Source organism: Halichoerus grypus, chromosome 1, assembly GCF_964656455.1.
Source record: "Halichoerus grypus chromosome 1, mHalGry1.hap1.1, whole genome shotgun sequence".
Classification (NCBI taxonomy): domain Eukaryota; kingdom Metazoa; phylum Chordata; class Mammalia; order Carnivora; family Phocidae; genus Halichoerus; species Halichoerus grypus.
The window spans coordinates 68,395,698-68,422,988 of record NC_135712.1 but is presented as its reverse complement, the minus strand read 5'-3'; the positions used below and the strand labels follow the sequence as shown (position 1 = coordinate 68,422,988).

The window sequence follows — 27,291 nt, the reverse complement described above, 5'->3', positions numbered from 1 at the left end:
AATCGCTAGGCAGAAGCATAAGAGACAAATATGAAATATGATTCAGTGTGCAACAGAAAATACCAATTGGTTCGACCCCCCAAAGCAGTGTGGCAAGTCCACCAATCAGCCAGCAAAGCCAGTAAGTTCTCTTTGGGCCCTTGTTATAGTTGATATTAAGGAGAAGGCTCCACATTTAATTTAGACTCCAAAAGGACAGCTGTAGCAGATTTACATGGAGAATATTGAACACCAACTGACATATATAGTTTTTATTTTCATGCAACACCCAAAGTGAGGAACCCCAGAGGATACTAATAATTAAATATCAATATATTTGGAATAAAACTGTCTTTAATGAGAAAATAAATCCCACATCATTTATTTATAGTAAAAGCTCAGCAAACTATTTTTCTTTTACTCAGCAGGTACTCTGCTACCAGTGCCCTTATGAGTTCCAAATCACCTTAGTAAGTCTTTTTTCCCCAATAAAAATTTTACAACTTTGCCACAATCCAATTCCCACTACTTCATTTTTTTCCTTCTCAGTTAACTGCACAGTCGTCTCTTCCTAAGACACCCAATTACAGAATGAAGGCCTAGCGCCCACCCCTCCATCACCTAAACCAAAACACAGGGCAGCCTCTCCATCCTCCATGTCCTTCCCCTATCCGTGTCACAAAATTATCCTGGGAACCTCAGCCCCCTGGGATTCAAAGGGAGAGGTGAAAAGCTATAGTGGAATTGGATCTTACTTGGGTTAAGGTACTGGCAGTGTGGATGGGCGAGTTTCTATTTTGTTTTGCTTTTTAATTTACAACCCCATTAATTCCTGAAAAGGCACTGGGAAACTTAAATGTAATGACCACAAAAATGAATTTTAAAATATCTTCTGGTAGGGCGCCTGGGTGGCTCAGTTGGTTAAGCAACTGCCTTCGGCTCAGGTCATGATCCCGGAGTCCTGGGATCGAGTCCCGCATCGGGCTCCCGGCTCAGCGGGGAGCCTGCTTCTCCCTCTGACCCTATCCCCTCTCATGCTGTTTCTCGCTCTCTCTCTCAAATAAATAAATAAATAAAATCTTAAAAAAAAAAAAATCTTCTGGTATAAGAAAAATCATGTAATGGGTCAAGCATTAAATGGGCTAGGGAAGGAGGGGATAATTATACACAGAAAAATGGGCCAAGGAGAAACTAGTAACAATACAGTAGTAGTCGTAACAGGACTCAATGCTAATTATCTGATAGTCAAAGGCAAAGAAGGAGCTAGAGCTCTTGTGATTTACAGGTAGAGGGCACACCAATGATTTCGGAGAGAACACCCATACCCCACTCTGAGATCTTATGAGAGTTTCTGTGAGTCTTTATACAAGGAACTTCAAAAAACAAAGAGGACATCTTCAAAAGCAATTCTGCTAAAATAGCCAAGATGCTCTGCACATTGTTACTTCTCACACAAGGCCTCAGTAAAGGCCTAGGGCATGATGCCGTGTGGTAATTCTCTAAGGCATCCTTCCAGGGCTGGATGACTTGAGTGCCTGGAAGCAGAAGCCCAAAAAGTCTCTTCTTGGAGACAAGGAAAGAAGATGTTTGAAGGTGGAGCCAGAGGATGGGGTGAACTCGTCCTTGCTCTGACCCAGAATGGGGAAGAGGTCCAGGGCACCGGCTGGCTGGTGCCCCGCTCTTCTCATCATGGAACCATGCTGCTATGCAGGGAGACCCCAGGGGCTTGATGGGGGGGGGGCACTCCAGTGTGAGTAGAAACCTAGGTTTGAAACTAGACTGGTTTTCAGGTTTAGCGAAGTTAGAATATGTGAGATTCTGCAAGCATCTCTACACATGAGTTGAATTTCAGCAGATTTTCTCTGGAAATATACTACTTAGAACACGCCTCCCACTATCCCTATGTCCTTTGCATTTGAGGAGCCACCAAGCAAAGTATTCAAACTTAGGGAAAACTTCACCCTTATACCTTGAGAACTGATATGCATAGGGATTCCATAACTGCTTATAGGATCTGTTTTCCAGGCTTTCTGTGGGGGAAATGTCATATTTTCAGATGGTCAGTGTCTCCTTTCTTAAGAAGAATCAGCCCAAGTTACTTAGTATTTCATATAGTTTGATTATTTGAAATTTAAAGAAAATATTTTGGAGAAAATCCAAATCTTTTGCTTGGCTCCAAAAGAACCCCTACCTAACATATGGATGGGATCCTCCAGACACAAGAGTGCCATTTTGTTTTAATCTGCACTCTCAGAAACTTCATAGTCTTGACAAACAGAGATTAAGGCAATGGTAGGTGCCACCCTGGGCCTCTGTTGCCTATGTAGACTGGCCTTGCCCTGAATACCTTGACCCCTGACCCTATCTGAAGCAGGGGCCACCGGGAGGAACCTGCCCCGGGGGGGCGGGGGGAAGGGCAAGTGAGGCCCCGCGTGTCAGCCAGGGCCTGGGGTGGCAACTGCTCCAAGTTGTGCAGCGGTGGGCAGGTGTGGAGACAGTCACAACTAGTTCCTGCTCTCATTCTCCTCTGTCCCCACAACAAATAAGCACCCCGAATTCCACGGATAGGTCATGCAGTCTGGGAGCCCGCAAAGCCAGTGTGGGTTCGTCTCTGAAGCTTTGCTGCAGGTGGAGGCGAGGTCTCGAGGTAGAAGCTGTCCCCTCCTTGGGCAAAGCTGGGACTCCCTGGACCCGGTCGGTAGTGTGGGAGGGGGTGACACCGTGGGGAGGGGAGGTACCTTCAGGAGCAGTTGGTACTTGGTGATCCTCTGGACGGGTTTGATTAGGTAGGAAGAGATGGAGTTGGCCAGACCGTGCCGCTGCTGTATCTCCTGCAGGGGTGACAACAGGCGCCATTACGCACGGAGGGGCACGGGCGTGCGTGCGTGCGTGCGTGCGTGTGCGTGCGTGCGTGCGTGCGCGTGCGTGTGTTTGGGGAGGAAGTAGGCAAGGTGAGAAGAAAGAAGAAGAAAAAGGGTAGACAGTTATGAGGAACTGTTCTTTGCTGGAGAGGGAAACAAGAGAGACCAAGATGGATGTATAAATAGAGAAAAGAAGAGATGGCAAAAGGGGAGAGAAAGTAGATTTGTGTGACAGAAATGGAAATGGAGAAGAACCGGGGAAGGATAAAAGTGGGAAAAGGAAGTGAGGAGTTAAGTAACAGACAGAAGGGTAAAGGAGAGGTGGTGGAGCACAAGTAAGAGCGAATAAACCCAGAGCAGAAGCAATCACAGGGGGATAGCAGGACGATGAGAACAAGGGGAGGCAGAGAGCAGGGCTGGGAGGTCTACGCTGATGGCTCCTGAGTCTTTATCCCCTTACAACAGCACAAGGGGTATCTCCTTTCCACCCCCTTCTCTCCAACTTAAACCCACCCCAACATGGAATCACCTCTGCATTCGCTACAACTTATTCCTGGTGATCCATGGCACGTCCCTCGTTCTTCAGGTCTCTTGAGCTGGCAACCATGGGGTCACTGTTAGTTGTTTAACTTGTGTTATCCCTGGCCACAGGTCTGTTCACACTCAGACTACAGCCGTGACCTCCAGCTGCTGTTTGTGCCTCTGGCCTCTTTGTAGTCCATTCTCTATCCTACCTCCAAAATGATCTTCCACTCCCCAAGGTGTAGGTGCTGTGAAAGGGTCGTGAAGGGTCCATGTGGTTCCCTGCCTCAAGAACCTTCCACCCCAGGCCGCTGAGAACACTCACACACATAAAGTAGCAACAAAGGAGATGGAAGGTATTCCCGGCGAGAACAGAGAGAAATGGCTGGGCCAGGAGTGGCGGAGGGTTTAGGAGAGATAAAATCTTCCACTGAGGTTTAGAAGATAGGTGGGGAAGGAGGGGAAGTGGAGAAGATCAAAGCTGGTTGAATGGCATTCTATAAATGGAAAACATATTTAAAAAGTCCACAGGAAATAATCTTTGTGGATTTAGATGATAACGGGGACCATGCAGAATGGTACAGAGGATGCACACCTAGAATCCAGAAAAAATGAAAAATACAGTTAGATAAGCAAAGTGTATTTAGGTCATGGATGGGGTTGAGCTAGATGAAAAAAATCAGGATTTTGGTGGTGAGCTTCTTAATGGTAAAGTATTGTAGATCTTAAATAGAAGAAAAACATGGTGAAAGCACTCTTTCAGAGAGTCATATAAGCCTCATAGCAAGGGTGGAGGTTGGGAAATAGAGGCAGAGACACCCGTTAGGAGGTTATTGAAAAATCCCAAGGGTGCAAACACAGAGTTGCCATGTGATCTAGCAATTCTACTCCTAGGTATATGCCCAAGAGAAATGAAAACATATGACCTTACAAAAACTTAGATACAATGTTTATAGCAGTATTATTAATAATGATGAAAAAGTGGATACAACCCAATGTCCACCAATTGATGAATGGAAATATACGATGTGGTACACCTACATGATGGAATATTATCGGGCCATAAAAAGGAGTGTAGTGCTGATACATGCTATAACATCCATGGGGCCTGAGAGCATTATGCTGAGTGAAAAAGTCACAAAAGAACACATATTACATGATTCCATTTCTGTGACATATCTGAAATAGGTAAATCTATAGAGATAGAAAATAGATCATTGGTTGCTTCGGGCTAAGGAATAGATGGGAGGATGAGGTGGGGGTGAGAGCTAAAGGGTGTGGGGTTGCTTTCTGAGGTGACGAAAAAGTCCTACAATTGACTGTGGAGATGGTTGCGCCTATCTGTGAATATATGAAAACCCTGAGCTTGTTTACTTTAAATACACGTATAATCAATAGCTATAGCTGTATCTATCTCTATCTCTAGGTGTGTAACACGGGCTTGCCCTGAGCTAGGGTCAGTGAGGACAAAGCACTGGAGGAATACACCCATAAAGTCACCCAAGATAGGACTTGCTATGCGGCCATGGAGGAGGGTGAAGAGGAATTAAAACAATGATCGAATTCCTGCCAACTATCCCAGAAAGTAGCAACTTTCTCCGTCATCTGCCTCTTCGCTAGAGGTGTGCAGTTACAGCAGGACTTGTCCACAGATGACGGGCAATACGGCGGGCAGCGTGACTCTCTGGGCAAAGAACATGGTGAGTTTCCCTGGGGGCTCTGGCAAGACAGCCCCGGCGGTAACACACCTGATGACCCTCCCTCTCCGCCAGCCATGGGAAGAGGCTGCATGCGGGGCAGCGAGGAAGGCCCTGCCTCCGGCAGCTAGGGCAGCCGACCCATGCTCACTAGTCACCAGAGCAACCAGCACCATGCCTCACAGCTCTCGCATCGGAGCTAGAAAATTCTGGATCATGGGAATGTGCGCCCCTTTCTGGAGCTTCACTTTCTGTGTACTGTTCACAGTAATGGATACTAAAAGACAGCCTAATGAAGGGCTTGTCTCTTTCATAGAACGAGGGCCTAGAGCAGATATTTTCTATACGTAGAACTTAGGGAACACTTCCTGATGGAATGGGAAAAGGTACAAACATTATGCGTTCTGGAAAGCTCTGGGAACAATCAGGAGGGTTTACTGCTCTCCCTTCCCACCTCTCTATGCTGAGCTCTAGGGACTCCTACCTAGTGGACTGTTTTCTCTGGTTTCCAGCAGCTCATCCGTCACTACATTGGAAGTGTGTGTGTGGGGTGGGATAGGGTGCAAAATTTGGGGGATATCTAACTAGTCAAAGTCTAGAAATTGGCTAGAAACAGGGATACAATGAATATAGGACTGTACATTATGATGTGTACAAAATGAGCCAGGCAAATCATCAGCCAACCTCAAGGGGACCATAGGTGGGAGGAGGTGTGCGAAATAGAAGGGTACATTGTTAACCTGCCAAAAGGCAAATTGTTACAAATACTATAAGACAGATACAAAGTATAACAATGCCTAGAGAGAGGGAAGGATTCATGCAGGAAATATTTGACCTTTAAAGGATAGAAAGAATTCTGAAGACTGGCTCTGTGTGTGTGTGTGTGTGTGTGTGTGTGTGTGTGTGTGTGTGTACACATACCCAGAGGACACACACAGAGGGGTAAGACAGAGAACACTGGGAACAAAGGTGAGGAAGTGGAAGAGTCTGAGGCATGCTCAGAGCACAAGGCGAATATGTTCAGAAAAATGCTAAGTGGAAGACAGGATGCAGTGCATTTAAGACTTCACAAAGACCTTTTTGGCTACTGTTGATGAATAACATCTTAAGCAAAATACATTATTAACAAAGGTAACAGTGGTAATAGAACATCCAATATGATATCCAATAAATTCTGATACCAAGTTAAAGAAGTGCTTTTCTTGAATTTTCTGTCAAATCTAACCTCAAAAAAATTCCAATTTGGGACACTCAGGACCATTTCTCTATTAACGCTTCATTTTAAAAAGTCATGTAGGTTTTTTCTTGTCTGGCTCCCTCCCATTCAAGGGTCATTCCTTCATGGAGCAACAAGACTCTCGTGGAATCATTTCTGCTATGGCAGTGCCAGGCTAGAAAGATGCTCAGAGGTTTATTTTGTAGACTTGAATATGGGAATAACATTTAAATGTCTGCATTCCCCAAGGTGCCCAGTACACCATCTTCCCTACAGGAAATACTCAAATATTTATGGGAGAGATGAAAGCAGGTAGGCAGAAAGACGGACCGATAAACATGAAAAAGTTCTGAATTTCATGCTGTTGTCGTTTCTGATAGGACTAGCATAGTGACCATCACTGCTACAGTCTCTCTCTCCCTGAACTTCCTTGTCCCCCCTCGTTTCTTCTCCTTTTTCTTCCCTTGTATCCTGCATTGACCCGCTTGATTCTGTTCACTCTGGAGATGGCAAGGCCCATCAGTGCCCACTTCGCTTGGCTTCCATTACAGCACAAAGTGCTCAGCCCTGGCTGTGCTTACTCTCACCTGGAAACTTTTAAAACTCTCAAAGTCCAGGCCAAACCCAAGCTAATCATACCAGAATCACAGGGGCAGTACCCAGGAGTCAGCATTTTTCAAAGCTTCCCAGGGAATTCGAATGTATAGTCAAGGTTGAGACAACTGCGGTCGAGTAGTGCTTCTCAGACCAGAGTGGGCACCAGTCACTGGAGGCTTCTTAACACTCAGATTGCTGGGCTTTAGCCCTGGAGATTCTGATTCAATAGGACCTGGGTGTGGGGAGGGTCCAAATTTCTACCCAGTTCTCAGGTGACGTTGATGTGGCTGGTCTGGGGACCACACTTTGAGAACCCCTGTGTTCAAGGGAGCTGTGCATGAAGCAGAAATGCAGCATCTTAACCCCTGTGTTATCACTGATCTCCTCTACACATGGGATTTATGGCTAGCTCAGTTTGGTGTTGAGGCGTGGAAGGCAAATGTGCCTTGTCTAAGACCCCAGCACTTGAGATGGGGTGGGGAAAACCAAAAGACAAACACTGCTTTTGTTTGGCTCCGTGCTTTATCCATGAGAAAGACGTTTGGGTGGCCAAAGAACAGTGAGCAATAAAGGATAAAAACTCATTTTCCCCAAAGTAGAGAAACATTTCCAGCTGCTCATCCATGGCTCAAGAATGGAAAACTATGGCTTACATCAAAGAAGGTGCCTGCGTGCTCCAGGATCAGCTGATTGGAATCAGGCTTGTTTTTACAGTAGGTGACGTACATCTGAAATTTGTCTGCCTAAAAAGAACAAAGGCAATCATAGGTAAGCATCCATCCGCTGCTCCCTTCTGTTGACTGGGCATGAAAGGCCCAGCAAGGGCTGTGCGGTTAAGCTCTCAGATATCCTGCGGCCCAGGATTATCTGTGGCAAATGTTCTGGGCTTATCTGGCCCATGTTCCCCTCCCAAACTTTGGGATGCTTTTCTCCTACGTGCAGGTGGAGAAAGCTTGCTGAAAGTGAGCTTATTGATACCAGTCTGCGTTAGAAAGAATTAGAAAAACCAATTTGCATAATGTGTTTTGAAGCTGGCTGGAATTTATTTAGACATTACCCCTTTTTTGGATGACCTACAATTGTGCTTCCCCTCTTGAGAAATGACAGCATTTGCACTAAAAACAAAACCCAGAGAATGAAAATGAAGTGTGCCCTCCGAGGTAGATCTGCTTGTATTCCAAAGGTCTCCGTGGGGGTAGTTTGTAGGACATGCCAAGTGATGATGCTGTCATCTCCAACTTCCCAGAAGCAACGATGCGGGGAAAGAAAAGTAAGGTGACCCTCTGGGGAAGGGCCTGAACGATGAGTCCTAAGCAGATTGTTACTTCAAGCCAAGAACCTTGAGCTTGGTGAAAATTCATTTCTTGTCTCTCTTGGGACCCCCTGGGTTAGTGCTATGTGTCCTTACTCCCGGGAAAGGTGTGTATATTCTGGCCACCAAGTACCTTTCCCATTTGTGAAATGCTGTCAGTGTTGGTGCCCACAGAACACTTGGGATGTCCTCTTCTGAGGAAGCAGCCCAGATATGTGTTAATTCTCATAGGTCTCATCCATGCCAGCACTTTTCCAACCGCTTTTCATATATATTAACTCACCTGGTTCTCCTGAGAACCCTATGTAGTGAGCTCTATTATTATCATCCCCATTTTACAGATGTGAAAACTGTGGCATAGGCCGGTTAAGTAACCTTAAATTCCCACGGCTAGAAAGTGGCAGAGCCCAGGCCAGCTGACTTCAGGCTTCCTGGTCATAACCATTGCCTTTCAATACACTAAAACAACTCCTTCTACCCTCCTATGTGAAGATTATGAGATTTAAGAAAGTCACCTTGGGATAATTCTTGGCAAAATGTGCATAGTTTATGCAATCATTGAAGGTTTTCTGAAACCAATTTTAGGGTTCATATACTACGTGGGAGGCATTTATCATCCCTAAGACATGCTGATAAATCATACTTACAGTTGATTGTTAGGCAGATCCACAAATTGTATGAAACAAGATGTAAAAAAAAAGAAACAAAAAAAAACCCTTCACTTGTTTTTTCTCTACATTGGCTATGCAAGGTATCATAAATTGTTTATCAGCATTAATATGAACTGTGCATGGGCTCATGTATTTAGAGGTAGAAAAATGTATTAACACAAATAAGATGGCAATCTAAGACTCCTTAAGAAATGAGAATATGCCAGGAAGAAAATGTTAAGGTTTCATGTAAAAAAAACAAACAACTTAGGTCATAAGTTGTGGGACTGGCTGTGATATTTACTACATGTCAGTGGACTAGTCAACCTTCTAGGTCAGCTGAATTGTTTTCCCCTATAAAATATACAGCATAACCATAGCCCTACCTAGTCCATAGGCTGTTGAGAGCATAAACTCTCTGAATCATGAACACATTTTGAAAAGTAGCCCATTTTGAGTGGAAATTATGATAATTATTAAAAAGAACTCCTAGAAGGAGTTCTACGTTTAGATGCATTTAGTATCACAGGTGGACCTCCCTGGAGATGTTTGTACTACCACAAATCTGAGCTCAAAATAACATGGCGTGGAGATGCTAATAAAGACTAAGGTTTCCATTTATATAATCAGAACCTGGTACATTCAGCCCATTTACTTGGCCCATGACAACAGCACCAGGAAAGAAAATGATTAGACACGAATTTTGTAGGTCAGAACTGGGATGGATACCTATGGAATCTGTTCTTCTCTATTAAGGAAGAAAATGTGACCAATTATTTGGCAGATTCCTAAAGGTCTAATTCCCCAATCCTTATCCTGTAAAAACAACCAGAACAAAACCAGTGCATAGAACTGGAGTAGTACCTCTATCAAGGGTGGTGGCATTATTCTACTCTCCTGATGTCTCAATTTTAGAAAGTTCTCCGAGAACTTAACGTGGAGTTTGGACACAATGTCTAAGGACTTTTCCCAAGGAGGACTCTGCTCCTTGGGGATGGACTGCTTCTCTCAGATCTACTTCTGCTGCCTCCCGAGAATCCCTGGTCCTGTGTTAGAATGTCAGTGACACCATTCCTCAGCTCAGGCACCGAACAGTGATGCCATCTGATACCATCTGCACTCCTGGAAAGCATGGCACAGTGGGAGAAGAGGGATTTCAGGTCAGTTACCCAGGTAACAAAGCAGTGTCCCACATCCTCAGGCAGCTGCTCATACTTCTCCAACTCTTTGAGGAAGATGCTGCAAGGGAAGAGAAAAGCTGGATCAGACATCTCTGCATACTGCCTCCCTCCCCACCCAGATTATACCGAGGCCAACACAACCCCATACACTCTCCATTATTTACACACGGCTTCTCCACTCTCTAAGTGATACATGGTGAGGAGTGGTTTTAAATATATTAGAACTTATTTCATTACAATTTATATTAACTGATTAATTAGTGCTACTTAAAATTGTATTGTTTCCCTTAGGGAATTTATATTTCTCAGGCTGAAAAGCAATTAAATATTATACTTGTGTTGGGGCTTTCACTGTAACTGCAACTATGAATCTATTTTTTATACAAGTAATCTGAACACATTGTAACAGTTAAAAAATGTATAGAATAGATATCAAAAAGAATGAAACAAATATCATTTATGATCCCAGAGATGAAGTGGAAATGTTTTGAATCCTGCAAACACTTCTTTCCAATTCTTGGCCTCCTTCTTCTCCCAGTAGTTACTCTGTGCTAAAAACTCTGAGTAACTGTTTCTGAATGCAGACATCATTAGGAAAGAAAACTCAATGGGGAAAACATCACAATATAGTTGAAAGCTGAATTGAATTACTACAGAATCATCTGCCATTGTGGATATCCATGCCCTTGGCTCCTATCTGTGTGAAGAAATAATGAAGGGTTGACTAAACCAACTTCAAATTAATATGTTAAGCAATTGGTTTGAGCTCAGAGAATACAAGCTCTAAAAAGCCAGCATCACTGGAATGGAATTTGCTTTTTAACAATCGTGCAGAGGTTTTAAAATAAAAAATAATTACAACGCTACGGGGAAACATACTGATGGAAATGGAAGATGTAATCTTTACAAAGTGCAATGTGACAACATCTACCAAAATTTTAAAAATGTACTTATCTTGTGTTTCTGCAACTTTAATCCTGGAAAATTTCCTATATATTTTAATTTACATATGTATAAGATGATGTAAACACGTGCATTCATGGTGGTACTGTTCATAATAGTAAATGGTGGTCTGTAGGTGACAAAGTAACTGGTACATCCACAGAACTGGATATTACACAGCTATAAAAAAAAAATGACAAGGCTTTCTGTGTTTTCATATGAAGGATCTCCAGGGCAGGCTGTTAAGTGAAAAAACGCAAGGTGTGGAAGAATGTATATAATATGCCGCCTTTTATCTAAGTACGGAATATGTATTCTTATTTCCACCCCAAGAAACTAATGGTCAAAGGGTACAATGTCAGTTATAAAAGGTAAGTTGTGAGATCCACTATACAGCATCATAGTACCTACAGCTAACAATATTGTGTTGTACACTTAAAGTCTGCTTAGAGGCGAGATGTTACGTTAGATGTTCTTAAATAATAATAATAATAATAATAATAATAATAATGGGAGGAAACTTTGGGAGGTGATGGATATGTCCATGGCCTTGATGAAGGTGATAGCTTCATGGTTATACATTCATCCCTAAACTCATCAAGTTTTAATATATTTAATACGTACAGCTTCTTACATGCCAATCATACTTTGATATGGTGGTTTTAAAAAAAAAGGTCATTACCATAGGAAACCAAGTAAAGGAATAGGGTGGATAAAGATAGTGGTGGGTTGGACTTCTCAATCTATATTTTTAAATTTAAGTTTGATTTTTAAAATTAATTCAAAAATTAAATTAAAAGATACAAAGCAGTTCTGAATCACTGCATTACTTACTTCTATCTTTGAAAAAAATAAATTTTATTGATTTGACCTACTCTGCCGGGCTCCTATTGTCTAAGCATTCTGGCAGTATCTTATAATTACAGTTAGTTATGGGTTCTGCATAGGTGTTACTTGTGTTCCCCCCATCAATGACATAGGAAGATGTTGTTTTTAGTTTTAGTCATATTTGGAAGGCTATAATGCGAATGATTGGTGGGATCACAGTGATATAATTTTTTGTCCACCTGTAATGCAAATTTTTCTGTAATAAATGAGCATTGCTGTTGTAATAAGAAAAAGTCACTTGGGGCGCCTGGGTGGCTCAGTTGGTTAAGCGACTGCCTTCGGCTCAGGTCATGATCCTGGAGTCCGGGGATCGAGTCCCACATCAGGCTCCCTGCTCAGCAGGGAGTCTGCTTCTCCCTCTGACCCTCCTCCCTCTCATGCTCTCTGTCTCTCATTGTCTCTCTCGCAAATAAATAAAATCTTAAAAAAAAAAAAAAAAAAAAAGAAAAAGTCACTTAAAAATTTTGGGGGACTCTTATAGCAGTACCCATTTAATGATAATCATCCTTTCGCTAACATGTGAATTTTAGAGCATCCTGATTTAAATCATGGAACGGAAGTAATTATAATGCAATTTGGGCTTTCGAAATACAAATATGCAGTGCTCGAAAATCAATAAGGTGTCCTATTTCCTACTACTTTTAGAAGAACTGCAGGTGACATACATGTATTTAATATGACTTCTAAAACAGAAATAAAATAGGAGAAAATATTATATAATGCTGTGATTGAGGATCAAACTTTTTCCCAGGCCCAAAAGGAAACATCCTGTTTTTGCTGCAAGAGAAGCAGTCTGGGGGCCCCTGGGTGGCCCAGTCAGTTAGGTGTCTGCCTTTGGCTTGGATCATGATCCCAGGGTCTTGCGATTGAGCCCCATATTGGGCCCCCTGCTCAGCAGGGAGTCTGCTTCTCCCTCTCCATCGGGCTCTCCCTCCCTGCTTATGCTCTCTCTTGCTCAAATAAATAAATAAAATCTTAAAAAAAAAAAAAAAAGAGAGAGAAGCAATCTGGTTCTCCACCATATCACCTCATCACTGAATTCTAAAAGACATTCATTATGTGGTCCTTCTTCATGAGAAACACTAAATAATATAATATACAACATCTTCAGAAGTAGTTTTCCAGAAGGTGTTTATGTGGTCACTCAATATAAATCTCAGTGAAGACAATGAATGCCATGATGGACTGAACAGGGCCTGGGGTGGGGACTGGAATAGCGTGGTGACAGGGGAGAAAATCTGATGGGCTATTCTAGGACAAGGATTGGTGAAAGAAAATGAGAGGCTTTAAAGAAGGAAGGACCTAGGAGAGAGCAGAGCCAGAGGGGAGAAATGGGAGAATCTAAAAGCCCCTGGCAGTTGGGATAAACCGTCTCAGCTTGTGGAAGACCTCTGCTTCCCCATCTCAGGATCTCACTCCAGCTCAGCTCAGCTCAGACTCCTGTGGTATTTATGCCCTTCTACTTTAGGGTGATCAAATCAACAATAAAACAGTCAGATCATGACATTCCATACAGGAGGAGACAATTCAGGGAGCATTTCCCTCTTTCCTTGACTTAGGACCCATGGTCAGTGTTTAAGGTTAACTTTAAACAAACAGTGGTAATTATCCCAATAGAACTGATAATTGATCTAGATGATGAGAGACAGTGCTAGGAATTTTCTTTAAAATCTTGACTATCTAAATAAAGCAATACCATTACTTTCTGTGATAGTAGCTATCAAAAAACCTATGGGAGGATGCTCAGTTTCTCAAGAAATAAAAGCACCATAAAATGAATTAAATGGATAGAATATTATTTCTGTAATGAATGCTTTTCTGGAAAATGAAGGTTTTAGCAGCAACAACCACTAGCTCACCCTTCTACTGATCCTGTGTCTCACTTTCCTTTCCTCCCACAGCCAAGCAGAAGTTGAAGAACCAGAGTTCCCTCTTACAGTTGTGAGGGGGCTCTTCCAAAGCCACATTTTCCTCACCTTTGAATAACAACCTCGTGGGGTTGTGAGGATTTAATTAATCCATGTGGGTAAAGAGCCCACCCCAGTGCCTAGCACACAGTAGACTCTAAATAAACATTAGTTCTTTAGGACCCATACTTCCCAATCTTAATAAACTCATACTCTGATAAACATACATATTGCACACTTTCCTCCATTCCTGGAGACTCATTCCTAGGGAACTCTCCGCTAGGGGAGCCCCTGTTGGAAAATCTATAGTAGATTACCTTCCCCTAGAACATATCCTGGAAAAGTTACAAAACTTTAAGTTTGGGAAATGCTGGACTGAGCTGGTCTCTTTACTGCAGGGCTCCTAAAATCCTATAAAATGATGAGGGGCATGATAAGTCTCCGAAGTAGATACAGTGTGCAATGCTTCCCAAACTTCTTTGTAAGTTTTGGGGGGCAGTATCAGACTTTGTCTCAAGGAACACTCCTGGAAAACCCTAGCGGGTGGTCCCCACACCTGGCTGTGCACTGTCCTCTGAGGTTTGGATCTGAGTCTCTGCATTGATCAGAAAATCTCCCTGGGTAAGTCTACTGCATCCGGTCCATAGACCAGCATTTGAAGGCAAGTGCCTCAGATTCCACTGTGCTTCTAGTTGGCAGATCCTATAATGGCTCTGTATGATTTAATTTTTTAATAAAAAAATCTAAAACTTAGAAAAACTATCTTGTGCTGGGCATATCAATTCCTGACTTTGAGTAAGACATTCAGCACCATCTCAATGTGATTGTTGAAGGCAAGTGGCAATATTAAACTCTATTTTGCTTTTTAATTTAAAGCTTATGAAGATGACAGATTATGCAACTCTGATCCATATCGTTCCATCTACTTCAAATAGACATGATGAGTTTAAATTAAAGCACGAGAGGTCACAACACTCTCCACAGATGATGGAATATTCCACGTCGGCTCTTCTATAGCAACATCTTGGTCCTCACCATTTCAATAATTATATGTAATGAATCATGAGAGAAGCAGCAGAGCAAGTAGTTTAAGTGTTTATGTGAATGTCTGGGGTTCTTTTTGAAGTGAATAAAACTTTTAAAGAAATGTCAAAATCTAAGCAAAGTCATTACTCTATTAAATTACCATGATGCAATTTTTGTGCGGTTACTTTCTGAGGAAAATGCCTCCCTCTGGCTTTGTACAGAATCTTGGGAAATGAAACCTCTAGCATTCACTGATAGAAAAGCTTTCTGAGGTTTGTGATTAAGTACTATGGAAACAGCACCATTCCAGATGTACCTTGAGTCATTCTGATTTTGTTATTTTCTACAAAGGTGAATTTGGTCTATGGTCTCACTGCTTCTGGAGAAGCATATCCTTCACGGAAGGTCTCACAATGTGGTCCAGCAGATGGCCCTTTACATCAGGGTGCGGTCTGTATTTAAAGTGAAATGTATTTGATGATCTTGTGTGTGTGTGTGTGTGTGTGTGTGTGTGCATATTCATGACTCTCATGCGTGTGCATTTGTTAGAACGACAGAGGTGGTGAGAAGGGAAATGAAGTTAGGGGCTGTGGCAAGGAGGAGGAAAAGCACAATGAGGAGGATACATGAGTAAATAAAGCTGAAGGTAGGGTGAGGAGAGAGCTCTCGGGCTCACTGCTTTGCAGGTAAGTCCAGGGCATTGTCTCCTTATCAAAGCAGGGCTGGGTTACTGTTTTCGTACAAGTGGAGCTAAACATCATTTCTAAAGAATCCACTTGTGACCAGACAGATTCAGAGTCTAGCACGTAAGAGGCTCTAGAGTGCAAGGGCTGGGACAGCTATGAAACCCAGGAGAGTCATGTGCACTCCAGGTAAGGTGTGGGATTGTTCATGGAAGGGTTGCAGTCAAGTTTGATCACCTAGGCTGAGCCCTGAGAGTCGTATTTCTCTGTCCCTTCATCCACACCAGGAACTTCAGCCTAGATTAGAGGTGGAGGGGAGATGTGTACAGGGCCGGACACCTACTCAGCCTATTTCCCACCCTCAGGCCCCAGCCTCAAGAAGCAGTTTACCTTGCAGGACTGCTACCTGTTGAATATGTTTTGCTAATACGTCCTAATTGTGTTTAACTTGTGTGATCTGATGAACCAAAAAGTACCTGCATAGATATGTAACCGGTTTAATGTTAAAATATAAAGAAATTAGCCTCACATTTAATGTTATTCATTTCCATTAATGCGCTGTTCAGCAACTAGGCATGGATGCTAAGCCATTAGTGTGTACAGCCAAAATTAACATGACTTTGCTACATCCAAATAAATATTTAGACTTTGTCTTGTCTTGGGTATACTCCACTACCTGTAACCAGCACCAGTGTTGGCAGCTTCCTGAAAAAACCACCACCACCAACAAAGCCACAGGTCAATTTTTATAGGGCCCTTCCGATGGGTTGGCTCAGACCTGCAGTTGTCCCTGAAGGTATGGGTTTAGGGCCCAAGAAAAACCACAGCAGGTCTTTCCCTTCCTCTTACCCTGACGTTTGAATATTAAGAAAATGACCGTGTGATGTAATAGGGAGTTATGAAGACCTGCAATCTTTGGCTGTGCTCCCAACAGGCTTGGGCAGGTCACAAACCTTTGTAAGCTCCAGGGCCTATGATACGAGGGAGGAGAACAGAACTAGATTATCTTTAAAGGTTTTTTCCAGGCTTTTATATTTTGTAATTCTGTGATTTCTGTAAATGGGATAAAACTAATACCAAGGGCACTTGGAGGGGAGAAGAGGACAGGCATATTTTAAGCAAGGGTGTGTGTTGGGAAGCGAGAGGAGAGGCAAAGGAGAAAGCAGTGTGGCCTGGCTGTGTGTCCCGCAGACCCAGCTGTAGGCTGCAATCCCTTCTCTCACCACTGGGTGGTGCCAGCTCCTCTCCTTGTAGCTGCAGCTCGACCCAACTGTTTCTAGGGCTTGTATTAATTTAGGGGGTGGAAACCAGCCTTAAAAAAGGCGAAGGAGAAAGAGAAACAGAACCTAACCCAAAACATCAGAATGTATCACACATAGTGAGGATTATATATTAGCATGTGCATCTCAGAACATACTGTATAATCTTTTTCTTTGGCTCATGATAAAAAAAATGTTTAACAAACATCTTGCTGATTTTCCCATCCAAAATAGGATGGTAGGGATGCCTGGGTAGCGCAGTCGGTTAAGCAACTACCTTCGGCTCAGGTGATGATCCCAGGGTCCTGGGATTGAGCCCCACATCAAGCTCCTTGCTCAGCAGGGAGCCTGCTTCTCCCTCTGCCTGATGCTCCCCCTGCTTGTGCTCTCTCTCTCTCTGACAAATAAATTAAAATCTTAAAAAAAACCCCAAAACAAAATAGGATGGTAGCCCTAGAGAGGTCTGGGTCTCTATCCATCTCTGCCCCCGCCCCCTAACTTCCCTTCTGTCTCCTCCTCTCCAGCCTCCCTGACTACTTCTGCCCTCTCCCTCTTCTTCCCCTTGTTATCCACCTACATCACTGTTCTCTCGCACTTCTCCTCTAGCTAGGTATTTGATCCTTCTCTCCCCCCTCACTCTCTCCCCTCCCTTCTGCTGTGCCTCCCCCCACCACCATTTCTGACCCCAACTACCTCCACCCTTCATCTCTCCCTTCCTCCGCATCAGTCTCACAGGTGACAAGACACCGTTGAACTGGGGGGTGTGATGGCCGGACCTCGCCCCACCCCTGACCCAGGGTTGAGACTGACTCACAAACTCCTCCCTGTGGCCTCTCCCAGCCTCCTTGCTAGGCCTGGCCACTCTCCTCCCCAGAAAGGCCTTTGTTCAAACTTCCCTCCATCATTAAGGGAGCCATCACTGGCTATAGAAATCCTACCAGTTATTTAAATCCCATCTCAAATGCCCTCCCTTCTGTGAAGCCTTCCCTATTTTTCCAACTGAGGCCATTTTCTTTGCTGCTTTTAACTGCATTTGTGCTTTCCACCCCCTGAACACAAGTACCTATAATGATAATCCCCAGGACTCAGGGGGCAGAGAGCCTGGGTTTGATTCATCACTGGATACCAGCCCCACCTCCACACTAGCACAGGGCTGGCCCAAGAAGGAACTCTGGGAAGATGCTGGCAATGTGGGCCTGGTCCAGTGGTTCCCAGGCATTTCCCATCACTTCCCCCAGCTCTTACCTGCCCTGCTGCACACACCCTCTGCTGCTGGCTGACCCTGGCTACCTCGTATCCTGGTAGGCTGACCCTGGCTACCTCATATCCTGGTAGGCTGACCCTGGCTACCTCGTATCCTGGTAGGCTGAGCCTGGCTACCTCGTATCCTGGTAGGCTGAGCCTGGCTACCTCGTATCCTGGTAGGCTGACCCTGGCTACCTCGTATCCTGGTAGGCTGACCCTGGCTACCTCGTATCCTGGTAGGCTGACCCTGGCTACCTCGTATCCTGGTAGGCTGACCCTGGCTACCTCGTATCCTGGTAGGCTGACCCTGGCTACCTCGTATCCTGGTAGGCTGACCCTGGCTACCTCGTATCCTGGTAGGCTGAGCCTGGCTACCTCGTATCCTGGTAGGCTGACCCTGGCTACCTCGTATCCTGGTAGGCTGACCCTGGCTACCTCGTATCCTGGTAGGCTGACCCTGGCTACCTCGTATCCTGGTAGGCTGACCCTGGCTACCTCGTATCCTGGTAGGCTGAGCCTGGCTACCTCGTATCCTGGTAGGCTGAGCCTGGCTACCTCGTATCCTGGTAGGCTGACCCTGGCTACCTCGTATCCTGGTAGGCTGACCCTGGCTACCTCGTATCCTGGTAGGCTGACCCTGGCTACCTCGTATCCTGGTAGGCTGACCCTGGCTACCTCGTATCCTGGTAGGCTGACCCTGGCTACCTCGTATCCTGGTAGGCTGACCCTGGCTACCTCGTATCCTGGTAGGCTGACCCTGGCTACCTCGTATCCTGGTAGGCTGACCCTGGCTACCTCGTATCCTGGTAGGCTGACCCTGGCTACCTCGTATCCTGGTAGGCTGACCCTGGCTACCTCGTATCCTGGTAGGCTGACCCTGGCTACCTCGTATCCTGGTAGGCTGACCCTGGTCTGGTTGGTGCGCCCAGCTTAGCCCCACACAGCTCTGGCCCTTCTCCCTCAGCTTCGAGCCCAGGAACACTAGGCTGGGAGTGCAGTGTGGGGTGGCCAAGGCCAAATCTAAGCTTCTGGCCAAGCCTGCAGGGAAGAAGTGTATAGGAGGGATAGCTGGTTCTGGTGTTTGGTCCTTGACTTGCCTTTCCAACCCCTGCTGAAAAATGACCTATTTCAGGCAATTATTGTAAGGGTGTGGGACCTAGATGACATACCTGTGGAAGAAATGGGTTGAAGTGTGCCTCAAACTTGGGGATCCACAGAGAAACTGGTTAGATATGAATTAAACCAACCAGCATTGGCAGGCCCGGTTGGTGGTCTATGGAGTGGGGGAAGGGGAGAGAGCAAAAACCGCCAGAATCTATGCCTAATCTTTAATGGGGGAGAGGGTGTCCCACCCCTGGGTAAGTCACTGGCTCCTCTCTGGGCCTCAACGTCCTTATCTGTAAATGGAGATGGCTGTACTTGGTGGTGAGGGAGACCCTCTGAGCCCTGACAGCAGAGATTTTATAAAAATGTTATTGCTCAGACTCACATACAAATAATATAAAAATAACTGAAAAGCAAAAAGTAAAGTTCAGATTTAACAAAAGGTGATAAGCATTTTAAACAGCTGTTCTTACCGAACCTGCAAATCTAATCATCAAGGCAAACTGAAAGTGAATAAATTTTTTTTTCAATCACAAGTTGTAGATTGGTCCAAGTGGGGAGACTATTTAAAAAAAACCCATTACTGTTTGGGGGATCTATTTATGGAATATGCATCTTATCAGAGTGCTCCTGGAATGCTTAGCAAAATACAACAGAAATGGATTTAGATCTTGTGTATCTAAGTTTCATTATCTTTATGATTCTATAAAGAGGAGACGTAGTATGAAAATGGGAAGAGCGGAGGGTAAAAACTGAGTATCATTCCACTCAAACCTCCAACTTCAGTTAAAACCACCACTTGTAGGTAGTAAGTTCTACATGTTGAATTGCTCTTCTTTATAGAAATTTTGGTGCTTGAGAATTTCTCCGTTCAATATCTGTATAGACAGGGGTCCTTGAGAAAGATCTCTCTCTCTCTCTCTCTCACACACACACACAACTAATCCTGGTTGTCAATTTTCAAAGTGACACCATTTAAAAGATCAATGCTAACTAGCTGAGAAATGTAATATATTCACCATAACCCCCTCGGTCTAGGTAATAATTTCCTAGTGACTCAGCTAATTGTGTCATCCAGGTAGTGTCAATCTCAATCTCTCAGCCTTACAATCTTCTTCCCTCCCTCCCTTCCTCCTTCTCTCACTCTCTGGAGTATAAGCAGATAAACCGAGCTGTGCACTAGAAATGAGAGAAGTGTGTTTGCTGTTAGGTAGCACTTAACAGTAACTTTGTAAAGATGCAAATAATTGGGGTTAAAAAGAACCTTTGGATATTTTCAGGTTAAAAAGTGACTATTTCATAAGTATTCCTGAAAAGCAAACAGATGTTTAGACTCTTTTTATGGTCCTCCCATTAAGAAGCTCCCAGGAAGTTTGTATCCAAAACATATAAAGAATTTATACAACTCAACACCCCCCCAACAATCCAATAAAAAAAATAGGCAGATGACCTGAATAGATATTTTCTGAAGAAGACATAGAGATGGCCAACAGACAACATGATAAGGTGTTCAATATCACTGATCATCAGGGAAATACAAATCAAAACCACAATGAGATATCACCTTACACCTGTCAGAATGGCTAAGATAAAAAAAGAGGAGGGGCACCTGGGTGGCTCAGTCGGTTAAGCGTTTGCCTTCAACTCAGGTCACAGTCCCAGGGTCCTGGGATCAAGCCCCACATCGAGCTCCCTGCTCAATGGGGAGCCTGCTTCTCCCTTTCCCTCTGCCCTCCGCTCACGCTCTCTCTCTCACTCTCTATCTCAAATAAATAAATAAATTTTTTTTTTTTAAAAAGAGGAGAAATAACAATTGTTGGTGAGGATTTGGAGAAAAAGGAACCCTTGTGCACTATTGGTGGGAATATAAATTGGTGCAGCCGATATGGAAAATCATATGGAGGTTCCTCAAAAAATTAAAAATAGAAATACCATATGACCTAATAATTCCACCACTGAGTCTTTACCCAAAGAAAATGAAAACACTAGTTGGAAAATATATATGCACCCCTATGCTTATTACAGCATTATTTACAATAGCCAAGATCAGGAAGTGACCTAAGAGTCTATCAGTAGATGAATGGATAAGGAAGATGTGGTGTATACACACACACAAACACACACACACACACACACACACAGAGAAATATTACACAGCTGTAAAAAAAAAGGATGAGACTGTTTTGTGGCAACATGGATAGACCTAGAGGATATTATGCTAAATGAAATAAGTTAGATGGAGAAAGACAAATACCATATGATTTTACTCATATGTGGAATCTGAAAAAAAAATGAATAAACAACAAAAACCAGAATCAGAACTGTAAATACAGAGAACAAACTGATGGTTGCCAGATGGAGGGGTATGGGGACATGGGCAAAATGGGTGAAGAGAAGGGGGAGCTATAGGCTTCCCGTTGTGGAATGCGTAAATCATAGGCATGAAAGGCACAGCATAAGAGATAGGGTCAATGACATTGTAATTGTGTTGCGTGGTGACAGATGGGAGCTAGGCTTGTGGTCAGCGTAGCATAATACATAAACCCGTCAAGTCAGCATTTGCACACCTGAAACTAATGTAACACGATGTGCCAACTACACACAAATAAAAAAAAAAACCTAAAATTCATATAAAAGCCCCAAGGAAACTCCTTCATTCAGATATTATTTTGCAATTAAGGTTATAATTATAATTGTTAAGGTTCTGGTAGTGATGGGGAAAAAAATCATACCTAATGGTTTTCCCTATCTTGAGACTTTCACAAACAGAAGACTCAATTATGACTTCAATGGCACTAGCCCCTAAGTCTGCAAACTGTAATTCTGTTTTTAGTCTGTGTGTCCATTCGTCCATCCATCCATCAAATATCCACCCAACAAATATTGACTTGAAGTGCACTGGGTGCCAGAGTTATGCAGTAAAAGACATGAGTCTTTCATGGAGTTCCCATATGCTGTATTTTCAGAGTTGCCTTCATTGCCTTTTCCTCTCCTATTTATTAGAGATTTTAGAGGTGTTATGCTTTTTTCAATTAATCGAAATTTGTAACGGCATAAGGAGAAAGCACATACTATGAGAAAAGTCTTAGCTTCTAGATCCTGTAGATTATTAATACACAGCTTCATTTTCTTGGATGTTCCCTAAGGTTGTGAATAATTTAAAACATTAATTTTTTTGGTGGAGAGCTTTCTGTATGCATTGCAGAACTCCTTTCTTTTTAATGTAGAATATACTAATTATTCAGGTTATTACTAATATCAGTTATTATGCTATATCATAAAACAGTGGCTGTGTTGGGCCTCTATTTTGGGATAAAGGATCATTGGCATCGATACTGAGTAGCCCTTGACCACTGGGATTTCGGGTGTTCTTTTGCCTTTTTTTTTTTTTTTCAGTTTATCTGTCTTCTTTTACTTTATGCTGGTAATATCAAACTACTTGCTCAAGTTCGTGACATTGATTTACTGCATCTAAGTTGCTATGGTCTTAGAAATGATCTTATCATCTAACAAGATTGTTAAACAATTTAACTAGAGGTAAGGTAGCTGTTAGGAAGGATAGAAAGGTCCTTCTGTGAAAAGATAAGAACTTTATCTTTGTGATATCTCTTTTGGCTGTTCAGAGGCTGGTTTTTATTTTCTTCTTGTTTCTCTATAATGTTATAAATAGGTAACACTTGCTGGGTAGCTGTGTTCTTGATAATTAAATTATTCCTCTACAGAATGTAGCCTTCCATATGGTTTAACTTGACTTTTTTTTTTTTTTTGTAAGGGCTTCTTAGAACTATACTTTGCAACTGGTAGCTATTTCAGCTGTTTAAAAACTACCAAACTGCTTACTGTGGCTTATTAGAGTGATATCATGAAATGAGTGTAAGAGGTAGATATTTTGTTACAATTGGTCCATTTTGAAATAAATATTCTTTTCCCTTATACATTGATTTGGCAAAAGTAGGGCTCCCAGGAAGTACATGCTGTGATCTCTAGACTTCTACACTTACTCATTTTGGTAAGAATACGGGGAAAGTGAGACTTGTTGACTAAATCCCAGAGATCATAAATCAAAAAAGTAAAGCACCCTGCCTTACTGCTTACCAATCCAATGTCTTCTCAGATACCCTGGGGGAGATGGGATGATGCTGAGTGGGACTCAGAGGACAGAACTGGGGATCAGTGGTGAAGAATGGCTTTACTGGGATCTTATTAAAGAGTCATGAGGAGAGACTATTTCTATGTCTGGAGATTTCCAGACAAACCAAATGGAGAGTGCTAAAATCTGTGATTAAAAAAAAAAAAAAAAAAAAGGACTGGAAACTTTTATTAAGTACTCCAGAAAATCAGAAGGTTTTTTTCTCCCCTAGAAATTACTGGTTTCATCGTCTGACAAGGTTAAGATGTCAGGGAAGCTGTCACATTTTATGTTCTTTTAAAACTGATGCCATTTGATGACACAAGAGGGTATTAATCATCAGGAGTCGGTAAGAGAAGAGTGGGTCTCCACGTCTTATTTAGACCTTTTAGAGCCCAGGATCATTTTACACCAAACTCTGGCTTGCTCTCAGTCATTCCTAGCCAAGGGCCATACTGAGGTCTTATTTTCTACAGCTGGGCTGTCCACTCTCGTAGCCACTTGCCATCTAAATTTATTAAATTGAATAAAATTAAAAATTCGGTTCTTAGCAGCACAGGTCCCATTTCAAGTGTTGAATGGCCATGCATGTCCTGTGGCTCCTGGACTGAGCAGCACAGACATGGAACATTTCCATCAGTGCAGAGAGCTTATCGGAGAGCGCTGTTCTAAGAGTTCTGCCTCCCCCATACACAGGGTCTCACCAGGAACCCTTGGGGCTGGCAGTTTTATCTCAGTAAATGCCTCGATGGGTCCGACTGTAGGACTTCCCCTGAACTGTATCCTACAACACTGAATCTCTACCTCTTGGCCCCTTTCTGCGACAGGGTCCCGAGAGAACTCTAGGACTTTATATCAACACTACTCCTGGGTCTTCAGATTCCCTCTCTTTGTATTTTGAAAACTGAGTTATTTCCATTAATTGGCTGTGTAACTAACCAACCAGTGTTCTTGCTGACTCTGTTAACAATGGACATGTTTAGTATGCTGTCGAAAAGATCCTTAAATTGGGAGCTGGACAAAATGAATTGTGAGGCTTTAGGGCTCTATGGTTCTACTCATCTCAACAAAACATAGAGGGCCGATTGATGTTCTCTTTTTCTATAAGCTGTCAAGAAATGTGTTCCATTAGGTATTTTGATTACCTAGCTACATATTTACATATGTTTTTGTTTTGGTTGAGGGTGGGGATGATGAAGTAGCTGGGGAATAGGGGAAGTATTTAGGTTGCAAACAAAAACAAAAACAATAGAATTTGAAACCCAAGGCCCATAGGGCAGAATGATTAGCCTTAGATGAATTCTAGTGTCAGAATTTCCTACAGTTTTACTGAAGAGACTCTTAGTTCCTCAGAGCTTGGTTATCATTCTGATTGGATATGAAGGTGTTGCCAGTTAGGTCCCTAAGGAGAACTGAGGACAGACACTGCTGAATACTCAACCTCACTCTCTATGAGTGACTTTGGACAATTGTGGAGAAAGAGGGATGAGTGAGAAAAAAATCTGAGCAACTGACTTAGAAAATTTACCAGGTAGATTTACCAATCAGCTTTGATCCACTTGTTGGGAAGCCCTGATGATGGGTATTCATGGCCCTAAGTATGTTCTGGAGAAATCCTCCACCAACCTACTTGTTATGAAAATCGTAGATCTCCTGGATGTTGCCAAAGATGATGTGCTCTTTATTAAGGATCCCAGGGGGGATCTCCTCCACGCCGCTGGTCATTTCCCACAGGTATGTCTGTAAGACAGCAACAGCTTCATCATGGGCAAGAACTACAAAATGCAGACAAAATAAATAGGTCTTCATGCTGGAGGGGTAAGCCTCAGACTGGGCTTGCATGTGGAGTGTAAAAAATGAGATGGTAAATACACAGAACAGGAAGAAAGAAAACCCAAATGTTCCATTATCTTCAACTGTTGCCAGAGAAACTCACGTCCTGAACTTCAGCAAAGCACAAACTCCACATTCCTCTTATTTATTAAATATGTGTGTTTGAGTGCGTCAGGTGGGGGAGGGGGGTAGATTTGCACACTCAACTTAAGTTCATTGACTATGTCATGGTTTTTATTTTGAATTCAAGTCTTCTGTACATTTTTGCTGGGTCCAGCTCCAGTCTGAGAAAAGTTTCTTTTCAAAAGCATTTTAAACTCCCATGCAATTACTACTGACTCTGGGAGAAAGATTTCCTCTGTTGGCTTTTATTTGTGAAGCTCTGGGAGAAGACAAAGAGCACTGAGCTTCTCTCAAGGACTGACGCTGGCAAGGCTGTCATTTTTCTAATACAGCTGTGCACTGATTACTGCAAGACTTACCTCTAAGCACTCATGTAAGTCCCTTACATAAGCCTTCTCCGTCTGCAGCAATTCAGCCATAATGAATCTAGGAAGAAAACAAACAGACTTTTAGTTGGTTCGAGATATAATACCTTATAGCTTGACTCTCAGCTTCCTGCTTTTCTCTTGCAGCTCCCAGAATGATGATTTCTATTCAACAGAACTGCTGACTTTTGCCAAAATGCTTTGCAGAACCATCAGTTAAGCCAGGTTTAAAAGCTAGGCACAGATACTCAAGACACCACTGCGGAGACTGGTGGGTAGCAAACTTTGTCTGTAAAGAGCTAGACAGTAAATACTCGTGGACCATTAAGTCTCTGTCACAACCACTCCACTTTGCTGTTGTAATGTGAAAGGAGCCATGGACAATATGTAAAAAAAAAAAAAAAAGTGTGGCTGTGTTCCAATAAAACTTTATTTATGGACACAAAAGAGTTTCATCTCATTTTTACATCGCAAAATATTTTTCTTCTGGTATTTTTTCAACCATTGAAAAAAAATTGAAAAATATAAAAAATAATTTTTCCCTTACAGACTCTATGAAACAGGTAGGGGGGTCCAATTTGGCCTGTGGGCTATAGTTTGCTGACCCCTGGCCTAGACCACCTGTGCGCTTTGGCACTATTTCCACCCAGGCTCGCTTACAATCCAAACCGGTGCCCGGGAAGCGGAGCGTGCGATCACAAGCAGAGCACAAGTTAACGATGCTGTGACTACTCTTCAGTCTCTCCTAACGGAAAGGGCTGCAAGGAGAGGGCTCCCTTCCTCTTGGGCCCCTGAACAACACGATGTTCTCGGGCAGTTATTACACTGATGATGCATGGCTTCACTGTGGCATACCAACTGCATTTGCTTTCTTTCACAGATTTTTCTTAGAAATGGTGCTTCTTAGCTGGCATGTGATGCAGTAATATCTAATTGACCCAACATATAGATTTATACATTTATCTTAGGCTATGTCAGTTTTTCATGGCAGCTCATAATGAAAACCCCTACTTGCAGGTGTCTTCAACTTCACATGAAAATTTTGAGAATGATTAGCCCCAAAGCGTCCTCTGTTGGAAATTTCACAAGAAATATGAAAATGGGCAGCATCTTTTCCCAGGCCTTTGTCTTTGTAGAATTTTCCTTAAAGCAATCCATTGTTCTAGCAATGGCCTTTCCATTAATATTAAAGTACTGATTCAAAAAAATTCCCCTTTGCAGGAGTTCATTAGCCACTCTTTTACTATTCTTACTCTATTGGAAGAGTGGAAAGGGTGTGAGCCTTGAAGTCAAATAGGAGCTGAATTATTATTTTGTCATTTACTGGAAGTATGACTGGCTTTTCCAAACCTCAGACTCCTTACTTATGAAACAGCTGACCACACGGGTTGCTGCAAGGATTAAATAAGATCACATAAGCAAAGTTTCTGACACATTGCAGGTGCTTGGTAGACAAGAAAAGAAGGAAGATTGGAAGGGACATAATCTGACGTGCTTTGAAAAGTTGTCTTTGGCTTCCTTGCCTTGGGTTTCTGGTATTCTTCTACCCTGTCCTTTTTTCTCCATCTGCTTCCTGCAGTTTAACCTGCCTTCTTCATAATTCAGCTCCATTACCCTCTACCCCATTTTGTTTTCTTTTCCACCTGTCCTTTTCCATCCTCTGGCTATTTGGTGTCCCAGAGAGAGTGCAGCAGGAAGATTTGGCCAAGTATGGTCTCTTTATTTCCCTCCCTGTTATAGGCCTAATTGTGTTGCCCCGTGCCCCCCCCCCA

General features: G+C 43.0%; 1 protein-coding gene across 20 annotated transcripts in view; it reads right to left on the bottom strand.

Moving 5' to 3' along the window:
* The window catches only part of KALRN (kalirin RhoGEF kinase), a 642,588-nt gene that overhangs the window by 219,581 nt on the left and 395,716 nt on the right, over positions 1 to 27,291 (bottom strand). For all 20 annotated transcript variants that reach the window (XM_078066810.1, XM_078066838.1, XM_078066842.1 and 17 more), the window contains exons 24-28: positions 25,514 to 25,580; positions 24,829 to 24,938; positions 10,004 to 10,073; positions 7,526 to 7,615; positions 2,718 to 2,810 (exon numbers count right to left, since the gene is read on the bottom strand). In XM_078066810.1, the coding sequence (XP_077922936.1) occupies positions 2,718 to 2,810; positions 7,526 to 7,615; positions 10,004 to 10,073; positions 24,829 to 24,938; positions 25,514 to 25,580 (430 nt within the window). The remainder of the gene's footprint in view (positions 1 to 2,717; positions 2,811 to 7,525; positions 7,616 to 10,003; positions 10,074 to 24,828; positions 24,939 to 25,513; positions 25,581 to 27,291) is intronic.